Source organism: Zootermopsis nevadensis, unplaced genomic scaffold (assembly GCF_977971745.1).
Source record: "Zootermopsis nevadensis isolate Lab colony 2312 unplaced genomic scaffold, Znev_1.0 Znev_ptg000061l, whole genome shotgun sequence".
Taxonomy (NCBI): domain Eukaryota; kingdom Metazoa; phylum Arthropoda; class Insecta; order Blattodea; family Termopsidae; genus Zootermopsis; species Zootermopsis nevadensis.
This window is the reverse complement of record NW_028259192.1, coordinates 13,953,654-13,967,805: the sequence shown is the minus strand read 5'-3', so window position 1 is coordinate 13,967,805 and position 14,152 is coordinate 13,953,654. Positions and strand designations below refer to the sequence as shown.

Sequence of the window (14,152 nt, the reverse complement as noted above, 5' to 3'; positions counted from 1 at the left end):
AAATAATGTACATTTTTAAGTATATCTAGTTGAAGTTTCTTGAATGCGGCCTTATTTGATTACAGCTAAATTAATGCGGCCTTTCAACATGAAAAGGTTCCCCATCCCTGATCTCGAACAACTATAACAGGATAAGTTTTGTTTTGACGTCAAGAGATTATTTTCTGAAAAAGGTTCTTGTTTAGTTCGAAGGCTGATCAGTATATATAGAACAGTAACCTTCTGTTTGTTTTGTATGGCGCTGAAACGTCATTTACTTTCGGAGGGCGTAAATTAGAAACGCCTGAAAACAAAGTGTTAGGAAAATACGTGGATCCGAGATGGATGAAGGAATTGGACAGAGCAGGATATTACATGACGAGTAACTTCGTGATTTGTACATTCTACATAATTTTGTTGGAATTGTGAATTGTAGGAGGCTACGATGGGCGGCTGGTCGTGTAGCAGGGGCGGATTGGCCTGTAAAGCACTCTGGAAAAATTTTGAAGGACTGGTGAGCCACAGGTAGGCAGAAATTTCGTGAAGTGCGAACACGCGCAAGAGAAGTTACGAAGTGAAAATAATAGGATTAATTGACGTAAAATTCTTGTCTCTGAGGCCGGGCGTAACAACTATTTCCACGCAAGACTCAGTTAAATGACAACAATTCGGCCGATGCGGAATTGCGTCTGTTTGTTTGTCTGTTTAGTAGACACGAAGGATAGACTGGAGAACAGGTAAGATCAGTCAGCACGTGGAAATTAACATTGCTGTTGGTTGTGAAATCAAGTTCTGAGATGAATCGCCAAGCAAACAGCAGGTTAATAATCCTTTGTCAGACTAAATAACTGACTCCACGGAGCCGAGTCCTTGAGAAGCTAATACTCGCTCAGCTAGTTAAGAAATTTCTTGTATCTTATAGAACCTGTGAGTATGTTATCGTGTACTCAGGAGCTGAGTCAGATGATTTCAGGGACAAAGGAGTTCGCAGTGATCGATGGAAAAGACGATGTGAACTTTGAGACAGGATTACACATTAATGTCTGTGCCCTCTAGTGAGCAGTAGGATTATTTGTCATCTCGCGCGTTCTTCATACTCGCCAGATGATTTTATCACCATAATAATATTTGATTAAGAGTACAAATTACGACGCTTTATCAAAATGTAATACTCTCCAACCCTGTTCCTTTCCCTCTGTAGAGTCCACATATTCTCCATATTTCCCCCTTATCTTTATACAAAACAAATAAAAGTATTTATGTTTTAATTTTTACGTCTTTTAGATAGAGGGGAGAATACAAAATATCCTGATCTAAATTGTTGCAAGCATTCTCGGAATTTAATCTTGGATTTGTCTCTTGTATTTCAAAGAAATGCCAGCAAAGAACATTAACGTATTTTGTGTATGTCTAGGTATTTCATCACACAGCCTTCAACAACAAATTGTATTAGGCCGACATGTAGATTTAAGTATGTGTGTTCTGTGCATAACAGATGGCTAGTATGTGGTAAATGTCTGGCACGTTTCAAAATAACAATGACAAGAAATTGCCTGTGGACAAGCTTCAGCGAGAGTAGTGAATACTGAGGGCACTGATAAACACCTCAGAATTGTTTCGTAACACAAGAGTTTTGGATTATATGTTGCCAAATAGGAAACTAGATCGGAACAGGGTATTGCCATGCGTCTTCATCAAGCGAGAGATACGAGCCGGCTCGTATATTCCATGTAAGTAGTTTCACATGTTTTACAAATGCATTCTTTGCTAATTATTATTTATGTGTGGTATTTAGGTGTGTGATAATTTGCAGATACGTAGGCATACTAGTTTCTTTGTTTCCATCCCATTATCCATCTTCTTCCAAGGGAGTGAGATAGCCGAATGAAAATAAATATTTTGAATTCCTGATTGGCCTACTTTTCTCATTTTACTAGTCTTCGTCAGTGAAGTGGTCATCAAGTACAGAAGTTGCTAATTTCAGTATTGTTGTTTTTATGGACTGAATCCATCGTTTACTATACTAAAGTGAAGCCATGACTGGCTCTGCCCCTGTCTTCAGGTCCACTATAAGGAGATAATTCATGTCTCCCCTTCTAGTGGACCCATCAAAGTAGGTTTTATCACCAGAAGACGGCGGCAGAGCCAGCTCAGAAACGTCATGGCTTCATTTTACTTACTGAACGATGGATTCAGTAAAAGGAAAACCAACAGTAACAATATTGAAAGTAATAAACCATCATTAAAACGCTTTAAGTTGCTGCTACTCCAGAATCGTCCTCATGTTGTAAAATCTTTCCCCAATTTCATGGAGCAGCATGGTTCAGAAGCTGATAGTCGCTCAAATGGTCAAGAATTTTCCTTCTGTGGAACCCGAAAGTTCATTACAGTGCACATAGGAGTCAGTCACTGTGGTGTCTTGAGCCAGCCGAATCCATTCCGTCCTGCCGCATGCTTTTTATTCAAATGTTTTTCTCCACTTTGCGTAGAACGGAGTTGTCTGTTTTATTCAAATTTGCTGTCTGAACTTTTACCCCCACCCCACTCTTCGTTCCCCTCCCTCAGGTTCACTTATTCTTAGAATCACGCTCCCCAACTCTGTTCTGCCCATACATTGGGAATCCAAGTTTCTCACTGACATAGCATGACACTGGCTGATACTTAGAATTGTTCGTTCCCTGAAACTTTACTGTGTGGAAAAAAGTCATTTCTTCTGTGCAAAGAATTCAGCGCGTTTAAGATCTTCACATGGTTGAGGCATTACATTTCGTGGCGTGTTGCAACGTAAGTTATACCAGAACTGGGTCGCTAATTACATAATCCAGAAGAATGTTTCCACGTTGCCACTGCCATATCATTGTAATTGTAGTGTAACAAGCTTGAGTCTTCGTAGTCGTAATACTAGTAGGTCCAATGCAGCAAAGTAGCTGCTCTTTCCAAAACATTTTAATGCTTCTGATAGGCAATTTCTTTCCGGATAGCCAGCTAGAAGGTCCCCAGTTACGTTTACCTCAAAGGATTGTTATGCGTAGTCCTTGTATTAGGAACTTCTGAACAATGGCAATTAGTCTGAAGATTGCTGTCTTCTGGGTTGTTGCGCCGTTTAGTCTGGTAAATTTCCACTAACGTTTCAGATGTCCATGCTGCCTCCATTATCAGGGCTATCAGCATGGACCTCTGAAACGATAGTGGACATTTACCAGACTAAACGGCGCAACAACCCAGAAGACAGCAATCTTCATGCTCATCGCCCTGATGACGGAGGCAGTATGACCTCTGAAACGTTGGTTAACATCGACCAGACTACACAGCGCAACAACCCAGAAGACAGAAATCTTCATACTCATCGCCCTGATGATGGAGGCAGTAAGACCTCTGAAACGTTGGTAAACATCGACCAGACTACACAGCGCAACAACCCAGAAGACAGAAATCTTCATGCTCATCGCCCTGATGACGGAGGCAGTAAGACCTCTGAAACGTTGGTAAACATCGACCAGACTACACAGCGCAACAACCCAGAAGACAGAAATCTTCATGCTCATCGCCCTGATGACGGAGGCAGTATGACCTCTGAAACGTTGGTAAACATCGACCAGACTACACAGCGCAACAACCCAGAACACAGAAATCTTCATGCTCATCGCCCTGATGACGGAGGCAGTAAGACCTCTGAAACGTTGGTAAACATCGACCAGACTACACAGCGCAACAACCCAGAAGACAGAAATCTTCATGCTCATTGCCCTGATGACGGAGGCAGTAAGACCTCTGAAACGTTGGTAAACATCGACCAGACTACACAGCGCAACAACCCAGAACACAGAAATCTTCATGCTCATCGCCCTGATGACGGAGGCAGTAAGACCTCTGAAACGTTGGTAAACATCGACCAGACTACACAGCGCAACAACCCAGAAGACAGAAATCTTCATGCTCATCGCCCTGATGACGGAGGCAGTAAGACCTCTGAAACGTTGGTAAACATCGACCAGACTACACAGCGCAACAACCCAGAAGACAGAAATCTTCATGCTCATCGCCCTGATGACGGAGGCAGTAAGACCTCTGAAACGTTGGTAAACATCGACCAGACTACACAGCGCAACAACCCAGAAGACAGAAATCTTCATGCTCATCGCCCTGATGACGGAGGCAGTAAGACCTCTGAAACGTTGGTTAACATCGACCAGACTACACAGCGCAACAACCCAGAAGACAGAAATCTTCAGACTCACCGCTGTGAAAACCTCACATCTTACACGGCAATTAGTTTATTTATTCTTGAGTCTGTGCTTGAAGTATATATATTATTGGAAACTTCTTAAACAGATACCAGAAGAAGTAAAATATAATCCCCTCGTGCAGTGTTATTTGTTTCTCTCCGTGTTTGGTCTGGTTTCTAGGCGATCATATTCAGTTTTATGGTGCATAAAGCACAGTGTCCACGGCTGTTTCCATGGTGCCAGTCGTTTAGTCATCCGCATGCGGTTGCACGGCATTTCCGTTGTTCGCTTCTGTTAAGAGTTGCTCATCGTAAATGCGCGTTCATAATGTTTGCGTAATAAACGTTTGCAGTTTTGCTATTTAGATACAGTTAGTTATTGTTAAACCATTCGGCCGGGGTTTTCTTAACGTAGACTGACTGTTCCTTTGGCCATTTTACCTCCGAATTGAAGTCAAATATGTGACGCACTGATGTTTACTTGAGCTGAGTCTCTTTTGCTGCAGGACTAAATGAGGCATGCTGGTTTGTCTTATATTTTTTAAGTCGCCTACACTTTTGTCCTGGAATTCAAACAAGAAGGCGGTAAGTGGAGGATGCGCGGTAGCAAATGTTTCCACTTCGCGAGTTAAATCAATTAGTGTCACTCAGTATTTGTTAGTACGGTACAATTTCCCTCCCTGCTTTTACAACTTCATATAATTGGTACTTGAAAATAAAGTGTTTCGGGTGGTTTAGTGGTAGTGAAGCTTTCCTGTGCTTTAAAAACGCAATACATGGTAACTAAGGGACAGTTTTTACGCAGACAAGATAGAGACTTGGATTTTAAGACGCTTCGTTATTTTGAGCGAAAGACGGGGGATTTTGGGCCTGTTTTCCATGTTTGCAAGTCTCAAGGAATCACAGCTGATGCATAAAGTTTTGGTCGTACTGTTAGGACAGCAACATTAAGCAGAACTTTGTCGCAGATCTACTGTGTAGCTGCCCCACAAGGCACGACAAATCGTCTTTCGCCCTCCTACGTGACTGAATCCTACAGTAGTCATAAAACCTAGGTGAAGCGATTGTAATTTAAGCATATCGGCGCCTCATTCATTGCTCGCAGTGAAGGAAATTCATTCAGACCTGTGTTTTGGAGGGAACCACAACAGAAACGAACGCACGATGTTATATACGGCGACGTTTAAAAAAATAAGATTATGTTAAGGACTTTACACTTAAACAGGTATGACACTGATGAAGACTACAGATGTTAAGCAATTAATCAACGATCCGTTAGGCTGTCGAACACAGCAATGGCGCGCTGTTTATACCACCCTTAAAATCAGGTATTATTACTAAAAATTATGCAAATGCAAAACAGACGAGGTGTTCCAGACTAAATTGCCCATTTTGTGGAAGTATTGAATTTAAGATGGGATGAAATGAGATGTCAAGAAAGTTAGCCTATTTATTTCAAGGGGGATACGAAATGGTCAAGTGGTGGATTTATAAAAAATGACACGAGTAATGACCGTGAAGTATGCATTGTATGGCATTTAAGGATAAACAGAACTGTTCTCTCTGTTTTATATTGGTGATAATTCCGAATGACAATATGACATTGAACCTGTTGGCGTGCATGCTCGCTTACAAATTATGATTATGTATTTGTCAAACCGTGACTCCAACGCATCTGTGCCGTCGTGGAAGAAATCAGCGTCAAGCGGGCGACAGCAGATGCAAATTGCATACCTGCTAGGCGATACTTTGCGGGTCCGAAGAGTTGGAAGAAACTTGGTGTGGTGTCGGTACAGAGTGGCAGGTGGTCTAGAACCTCTAGAGTGGGAAGAGGAGCCATTGGCTGGTAAGCAGCCTGCAACCGACGATTAAGTTCTTAACGCTGTTTCCTAGCTAAAGGCGCTTGACTCTCCGTTAACTCCGGGACAGACGCCTTGGTGTCATGGTGGCGACTGTGGGGCATGTGATGCGTACCAAAGCCTTGCATTCCACACACACACACACACACACACACACACACATATATATATATATATATATATAGTATATTTAGCGACGTTTTTTCAGTAACTCAGACTATATAGCGTCTGTATTATGTGGTATACATGCATCTGTGTAAGATTGAATTCCTTCACGTTTCCTTATGTTTTTAAACACTTGTATTAGCGTTCTTCAGTTGTAAAATGCTAAGGTTCGTCATACGTTAAGATTATATTTGTGTGTTATTGTCTTTACGCATTTTTGTCATTAGCATCGTCTTCTTAAACAGTCAGCGGAATAATTAAGAAATTTTGGCTTTGTAGTACAGTGAAATGTGTTTAGTAGTAAGAACCTGAGAGCTAAATAAAGTGATCGTTGTTTCTGGGTTAGCAAGTACAAGTGGTGTGATAGTTGTTTGCACCAATAGACGTATCTTTCAAATTAATTTTACCGAAAATCACACATACCATGGCTCTCCAGGTTTCCTAAATAAGCGCTTGACTGGTGTCTTTAGGAGTTTTTTGCTTGCGGACTTTATATGAAAAATGTGGATACTGAATCAAAATTACTTTGTTGCTTTGTATAGAAAGGTGTTTGTAGGATTTGAGGTTCTCACATCGGCTGGAAACAAGGTGGATGCCTTCTGGGTTGTAGCGCCGTGTAGTGTGCTGGAAATTTACCGACGTTTCAGAGGTACTTGCTGCCCCTGAAACTTCGGTAAATTTCTACCAGACTTCGCGGTGCTACAGCCAAGAAGACAGCCATGTTCAAATGTATGTTTGTGTAAATGTATTGGTCTGCTTGCCTGTTGCACCTGAAAATCGTAAAAGAATGTTTATTCTGTGTACGCTCTTTTGCCTTTCTTAGTAAAACGTCAATGTTCTGACGAATGGTATTTTTCTGACTTCATGTAAGCCAGCGTTTGTGTGACACTTCACGTGCAACGCTGCTTTTTCAAAGCCCACTCCGTTTGTAAACTAATCGTTTTGTAAACATTTGTACCATCCATTCTTCTTATTACATAAATTTCAGTCTATTTTATGTGTGAAAGTTGGTCTGTCACCCAGAGGGAAGTATGTGGATTGAGGATGTTGGAGGACAGGTTGCAGATGAGAGAATATTTAAGCCTGACAGGAAGTAGCTAGATAATGATGGAAGTCACATGAGGGGCTTCATAATCTCTACTCTTCGCTGTATATGTATGGTATTCTCATCACGGAGGAAGAGATGGGTGGGGCTAGTAGTACGTGTGGGATAGGTGAGAAATGCGTAACATTTTGGTTGGAAAACCAGGCACGAAGAGGCCGCTTGATGTAGTTTATAAGTAGAACGTCTTACGTTATCCAAATGAGTGTTATTTAATAAACAGCATCAGAACGTAATTGTTTCATTCTGGGAATTAGAATAAATGTTTTGTTTCTTATTTTTGCGTCTTAATTGGATTAAAATTTCGTTTGCCGCTGTTATGGAAGTGTAAATACTTTTTAACGGGTTATGTGTAATAAAATTTGTGTTCCTTTGTTCTTTCAGCCTGCTGATACAAGAAAAATCAACTTAGATGGAACCTCGGACGAGTCTTCGACTGATATCGACACAGAGGATTGCTCTGTTGGGTTTGGAGGGCCACCATCTCCTTGCAACGTGCTCTTCGAGGGCGATAATATTCTTATTAACGGCAAATCTAACCTGCTCAAGCAACCCAAGCAACACAAGGTACTCGGCATATAACATTTCGTTTTTGAGCATTTATCAAATGCCCATGTTCTGTCGGAGCTTTGTTTTGCATGACGATCGATTCAGTATACAAAAGCGTTTGATTACCCGTTCCGCTTATCTAAGATAATATGCTCTCCACAGCGTACCAACCCGATAAATGTCTATAAAAAAACTGTAGATATGTTGAAAAGCCTGTCGGATGAAAGAGGCGGGGCATGTCTTATGTATGGGAAAGATAAAAATGTGTACGAAATTTTGGACGAAAAATAGCAGAATTTTGGAGACGTCTACAATAACAAATTGTAAGGTATCTGTCTATACAGTCAGCGGCGCTAGTGTTGCTCGCATCACAAGCGTTTCAACGATCTTGTTGATGTTGATGCCGAGGTCTTCGAAGGCCTGTACATTGAAGTCCGCCATTGAATCAGTGATGGACGTGTTACAGGGGTCCAAAGAAACGGACGTTAAAATGCCTATGGTGTTAGTACGAGAAGCTGGTAGCTACTGAACTGGGCGAGAAGGATCTGTTTTGAGGAGCCCAAAGGTTCATTACTTTGTTGAAACGAAGCGGTCTCTTTCCTGCAGAGCTTCTGACGGTAATTCTATTTCAAGGCTGTGGAGGAACAGATAGTGCAAAGTTTGCATGCTGACGGGATGTGTGGGCGTTGTCTTGGCGTAGGTGTTCTGTATAGGACGGAAAAGTGCATATTGCATGCAGAAATTACAGTGAGTCAGCTTCTCTTAAGCACAAGGGTTTCCAAATACAGCTAGCGTGCAGGCAAGGCTCTAAATCTTGACTTTGTGGGTATTCAACTTAACCTGCATTCCTCCCCATATGAAACTCTTGGGTTTCACCAAACTTGAATTTGAGTGTTATTTCTCAAAGGTGTATCTAAAATAAGCCCTTCACCTTTGATTGAGCTCACGTTCGCTCGTTTCTTGAATATTCTCTTTGCATTTTTGCAGTGAACATCTGACAGCTGCAGATTAAATATAGGAGTAATCATCGCACCAGTATTCACATTGTGCGCATCCGCCATTCGAATTAGTCATGCATCCATAACCGGAAATGTGTGTGATAATGTATCTTTCTAATTGATAAGACTGGATGTGTTTTTCCAGTTTCCGGTTGCTAATATAGCAAGAAAAAATATTGAAATGTGTGGAATTTTGTCTCAGAGTTTGAACTAGAATTTTATCACTTGCTCGCATGTAGTTTCACCTTTCGTTCTCTTTGGATACAGGACGCAGGACAGGAATTTGTACCCATAAGGTGTATGTTTTATAGCTTTCGTGGCGACTAAATCCAGCGAAGTCTTCACGGGAAAACGGTCGTTTTTTACGACCGCGTGACGCAGCTGCTTGCCCGGGAAGACTTCATTGTATCCATAAGATCATGATGACAGCAGACCTCATTACTTGAGTGCAGTGTATAGAAAGACCTGGAACTTAACGCTGGTTACTTCGAGAGGCGTCTCAACTGCTGTGGCCACGACTACGTTTCTTAGCACAACCGAGTTCTTTTGCTAGTCGGCCTATTTCCTACACCAGTGCTTGTTAGACTTTGTTAGTTTCTCCCTGTCCACGAATCCAACCAGATTTTGATGACATTTCGTATGACTAGTCTATATTGTATGTAATTTTTATTAAATTGAGAGTTAAGTTGTCATTTAATGTTAGATTTTGCGTTTCGGGGCATGACTTACGCAGATACTGTTAAGGACCCGAAGCGGGAGTTCGTAATTGTCAACACGCAAAGCTTATGAGTGAAGTTTTGTACATTCGGCTGTTTCTGGCAAGTTTTGCAATATGACTGATAAGCAGTTTGTTGGTTTTGTGAGACGATTTTCTAATTTCTATAAGGGATCTTGGCGAAATGTATCTACTTAGTATCATGGCAGGTTAAGGGATACTTCCGTACTTGAATATTCTTTAGATAATTCAATTTATTGTATGAAAATAAAAATTATTGTAAATCAGAAACGTGATGTTCAAGTAATATAATAAAACACACTCTTACGGACAATAATGTTATATTAATAGTTATTTGATTTTTAATTTACATATTTAAATATACTTGGGCCTAATCATTTAATAATTTTTCGATTCAAAACCTCGCGTCTTACTAGTGTGCCGTCGCACCCAGGTTGAGAATCACTGATCTGGAGAGTAATACATGTGTTTGGAAATGTTTGGATGTTTCACTTTAGAAAGCGTTAGTGGAGATGGAAATTGCCTTTTCCAAAGCTTGGTACTGCTGCAGCGACGTGATAAAAGGCAACAAACTGCGTTATCTGATATCTCTTTGAAAGTTGAGCGGTAAACTTTTGCTTCATTTCAAGAAACGAAATTTTCGAAAATTAATTTTCGTCGTGCCTCCTACACATTGAAAACTAAACATCTGTTCGTGACGTATGTAACAGGATGCTCGTCTAAGCGTGGGTGGGATGGCAATGCAAACCATGTTGTCCAAGTGTGTATACTGTATCGAATTTGTTAAGGGAGAGTAGCCTTCCTCTCTAGAAAGAACGTATGGATTACTTATGTTAAGATTTCGAACAAGCTATAAAAAAAGGTCATAGTTATCCAGCGGTGATATGGCCGGATAGCAGTTCCTTTCCAGGTATAGGCAAACCCCGTTAGAGCCCTACACTTTGTTTACCGCCAATAATGGCGTTAAAGCGGGGATGCCAGTCTGCTGATTGTATTCCAATTGAAGTGTGCGTGAGTTCGGTTTCGTACTGTACATTAGAAAACACTTTCATTACGGAAGAGTTGAATACGGCTGTTAAACATAAAAGAAATGGGATGAATCTGTAACTGTTCTACCAGAATTCGCGGAATCTACCTCTTACCGTTCGCAACTTATTCTCCGTAACGTTTCCATGTCCAAGTCATCGCCCTTTCCAGTAGCAGGTTCAATTTCTGAAACTATCTTTATTGGAATGCCACCGTTACATCACTGATCATAAGTAATAACCCGTCTCGAACCCCAAAGCGCCACAGGCGGTTTCAACCTGAGTAGTTTTAACTTGTTAACGTAGAAATATGCATACGGTGTTTTGTAAGTGAATATTCCATGGAATTGTCTGTACAGCTGGTGGAAACAAAATGTCATGTCCATTTGTACTGTCACAGATTTTGGCTGATGGCGCTTTACGGGCCGTGTATTGAGGGGCGCTGTATCGGGGTTTGACTGTATTTAGAACGAGTTGCGAACCTGATAAGGGAACCAAGTAGAAAGTAATTAACTTTCACTCGTGTTATTGTAAGTGATACGTGATTTGACTCACTACAATTCGGTTTCCTTTTGCATAGTTTCCGATATGTACAGAAACAATGTCATTTGACCACCAAATCCGGTTTCGTATAACCACCTTTTTGTTTTTCTTGTTATCCGTGAGTGCACGCACGCACACACTTGCTGGCTGAATGTTTAAACTTCGGGAAGTGGCAGGAGTCATACAGGATGTTGACTTTGGAGCTGGAAATTTGGCACTTCCATGATCATCGGTTCCGAATCAGGGGGCGCGTGATTATTTTCAGAGGGCAACGATAATAAAACCACCACCGTATTGAGCCTTTCATCCATTAATGTGGCCAGTAAAACAGTAACTTTCATCCGTTATGCTTGTACAATTTAAAACAGACCGTTTAAAGCCAAGGAGGACGCTGGGCGAAGTCTTGGATTACTCTAACGCGGTGATAGTTGCCGGCTGTATACGTCTCTCTCTTGCGCAGGCCTTGTAAAGGGCGAATCCCCTTCCAAAGAATCTTACCAAACGTCTCAAGTGATCAATAGTGTCAGAATCTGTTATAAATTAGAAATGTCATGTGGCCTAATCCATGAGTGTTAAATATTTCCTAGCCAGAATATGCAGATAAAAGTGTGTTTAGTCGTATTTTGAATGCCACAGTTTCCTTCGGTTTTTAATTTCTGAATCCGATGTGCACATTGGAACTGGTTCCTTGCACGACTGTTGAATCAGTACAAATGGTCAATGGCTTCAGATGCTAAATATCATATGTGTGTTACTTTATAGGTCAGTATTTATGCACAACGCTCATAACAAGCACTGTAAAGATATTCCTGCCTGTTGTACGAGTGTCACTCCAAAAGTAATGCACCATATTAAAAAAATCCCCCTTTATTCTACCGTGTTGCTATTCGCACAGAACACATACATTCGTCCCGCTTCTGGTAAAACTTGGTTCATCCTTCTGCAAGTGGCACATGTATATCATTCGTTAGACATGGCCGCTGCCCTTGACGTTCGTCAGAAATAATGTGCTGTTATCGAGTTCCTGGTGTGTGATAACAAGCGATTGCAAAAGGTGTACGGGGAGGATACTGCCGATCGCAGCACACTTGGCCATCAGGCAAAGGTGTACATGCAAATATTCGCGATTTGAAGCGGACGGATGCCAATGTTGAGAGGGTGAACAACATGATAATGGCGGACAGACGCATAACCGTGAAACAATTGTCACTCCGACTGGACATTGCAGAATTTTGGAACAGGTGGGATTTTCGAAAGTCTGTGCGGCAACTGACAGACGCACGTCAGTCTGAGAACCACGGAGGCGAACACAAAATTGAGGTGGACAGTGTTGCCACACCCACCATACAGTCCTGATTTGCCACCGTCAGATTATCACCTGTTCGGTAAATTGAAAGAGAGCATTTGTGGGACAAAGTTGGTTGCAGCATTTGCGAAAAAGTGGCTCAGAAGCGCTGATCCTGAGTTTTACCGTGCGGGCATACATGCCCTGGTTCCGAGGTGGCGTAAGGCAGTTGAAAGAGACGGAGACTACGTTGAAAAGTAGCATTTTGGTCCCAAAATGCTGTACCTATCCACTGTGTGAATAGCAAAATTGTAAAATAAAAATTGAATTTTAAAATATATGGTGCATTACTTTTGGAGTTACCCTCGTAGAACGGGTTACATCCAAGCGCATTTTGTTAGCCGAGTCCATGTTACACAATACGACCGTTTCGAATTTCTGTGAAGTAGTGAGACCAAGTTTGACAATTAAGATGTTGTGGGTAATAAATAGAAGGACCACAGGGACAGCTTCACTGTCTGACGCGATTACTGCAGAGTTCGCGGGCGCTTTTCTTTAGACAGGTAGTTCGTAATCTCTGACTCCAAGATATTAACTTACGTAATTTGAGCATTTTCATGTTTTTTAATTATTACGTGTTAGTTGACGTTATAACGAAACTGATCGGTCGAGTTTATAATTAAAGTGTCTAGTCTGTAACGCAGTGATCATTTTAACATTGAATTTGCAAAAAAAAAAAATATTTGGGGCGACTCATTTTCGCGTTACTCGACATTTTCCGCGAACGCAACTCTTGCTCGTGTAATTACACTACTTTTCGAACCATTGGTATTGCCGACATGCCTACGTACTTGCATGAAGTAGTATCCGTCTTGAGAAGTTAGCTGGTCAAGAAATTCCCAGTCTTCTGTGGAATATGAAGGTCGTTTCGGTGTGTACTGGACTGTATTCGGAATTAGATGAATCCAGTTTATAGCACGAAACCACGTCTGTTTCGATCTATTTTAATATTATCCGTCTACTGCATTTTAAAGCGAATCGCTGTGTGTGATATTTTGGTCTGTGAGGCACAGGTTTTGGGAAGGTGATCAAATTAATAAGTAAGAGTTTGCAGGGACATGAGAAAATGAGAAATGCAAAATTACAAAAATTAGTCAGGAAACCTGAAGGGAAGGGAGAAGACTTTTCGGAGTCGTATGCGTAACCAGCTAGGATATTTCAAACAGTCATCATTTTACCCATTTACCTACAGACGTGGCAGTTAATTATTTTATAAGCATCCACGTGCATCAGTTGCACATCGCGGCAGAGAAGTCCACGTCGTTCAACTTAACGGTTTGCAGCTACTGAAACGAGAAAGAAAGAAAGAATGGACTGGAAAAGTATTTCTCTGATCCCGTTAGTTTATTCGGATCGGTTTCGTTTTCATGGTCAGCGGAATGTTGCTGTGCAGTTAAATGGCCAAGACAGGGAAGTTTTAAGCCTAAACAGTTGATTCAAGTTTATTGGCATCGCACCAAACACAGGAAGGTACGGGCGTTATGACAGTGCAAGGCGAGGGAATGATGACGCCATGACAGAACACGCAATGGCGTTTCTTTAGCATTCTTAATTGTCTTTACAGCGCTACGCAGATGTTCTGGACGAATCTATCTGTTGTCTACAGATTTCAACAAATCTTGTATA

At 41.4% G+C, this 14,152-nt stretch overlaps 1 protein-coding gene across 1 annotated transcript in view; it reads left to right on the top strand.

Moving 5' to 3' along the window:
* bif (protein phosphatase 1-binding protein bifocal) overlaps positions 1-14,152 on the top strand; it is a 63,285-nt gene that overhangs the window by 21,732 nt on the left and 27,401 nt on the right. Inside the window, exon 2 of the mRNA XM_022077516.2 lies at positions 7,715-7,897. Coding sequence (XP_021933208.1) covers positions 7,715-7,897 — 183 coding nt within the window. The remainder of the gene's footprint in view (positions 1-7,714; positions 7,898-14,152) is intronic.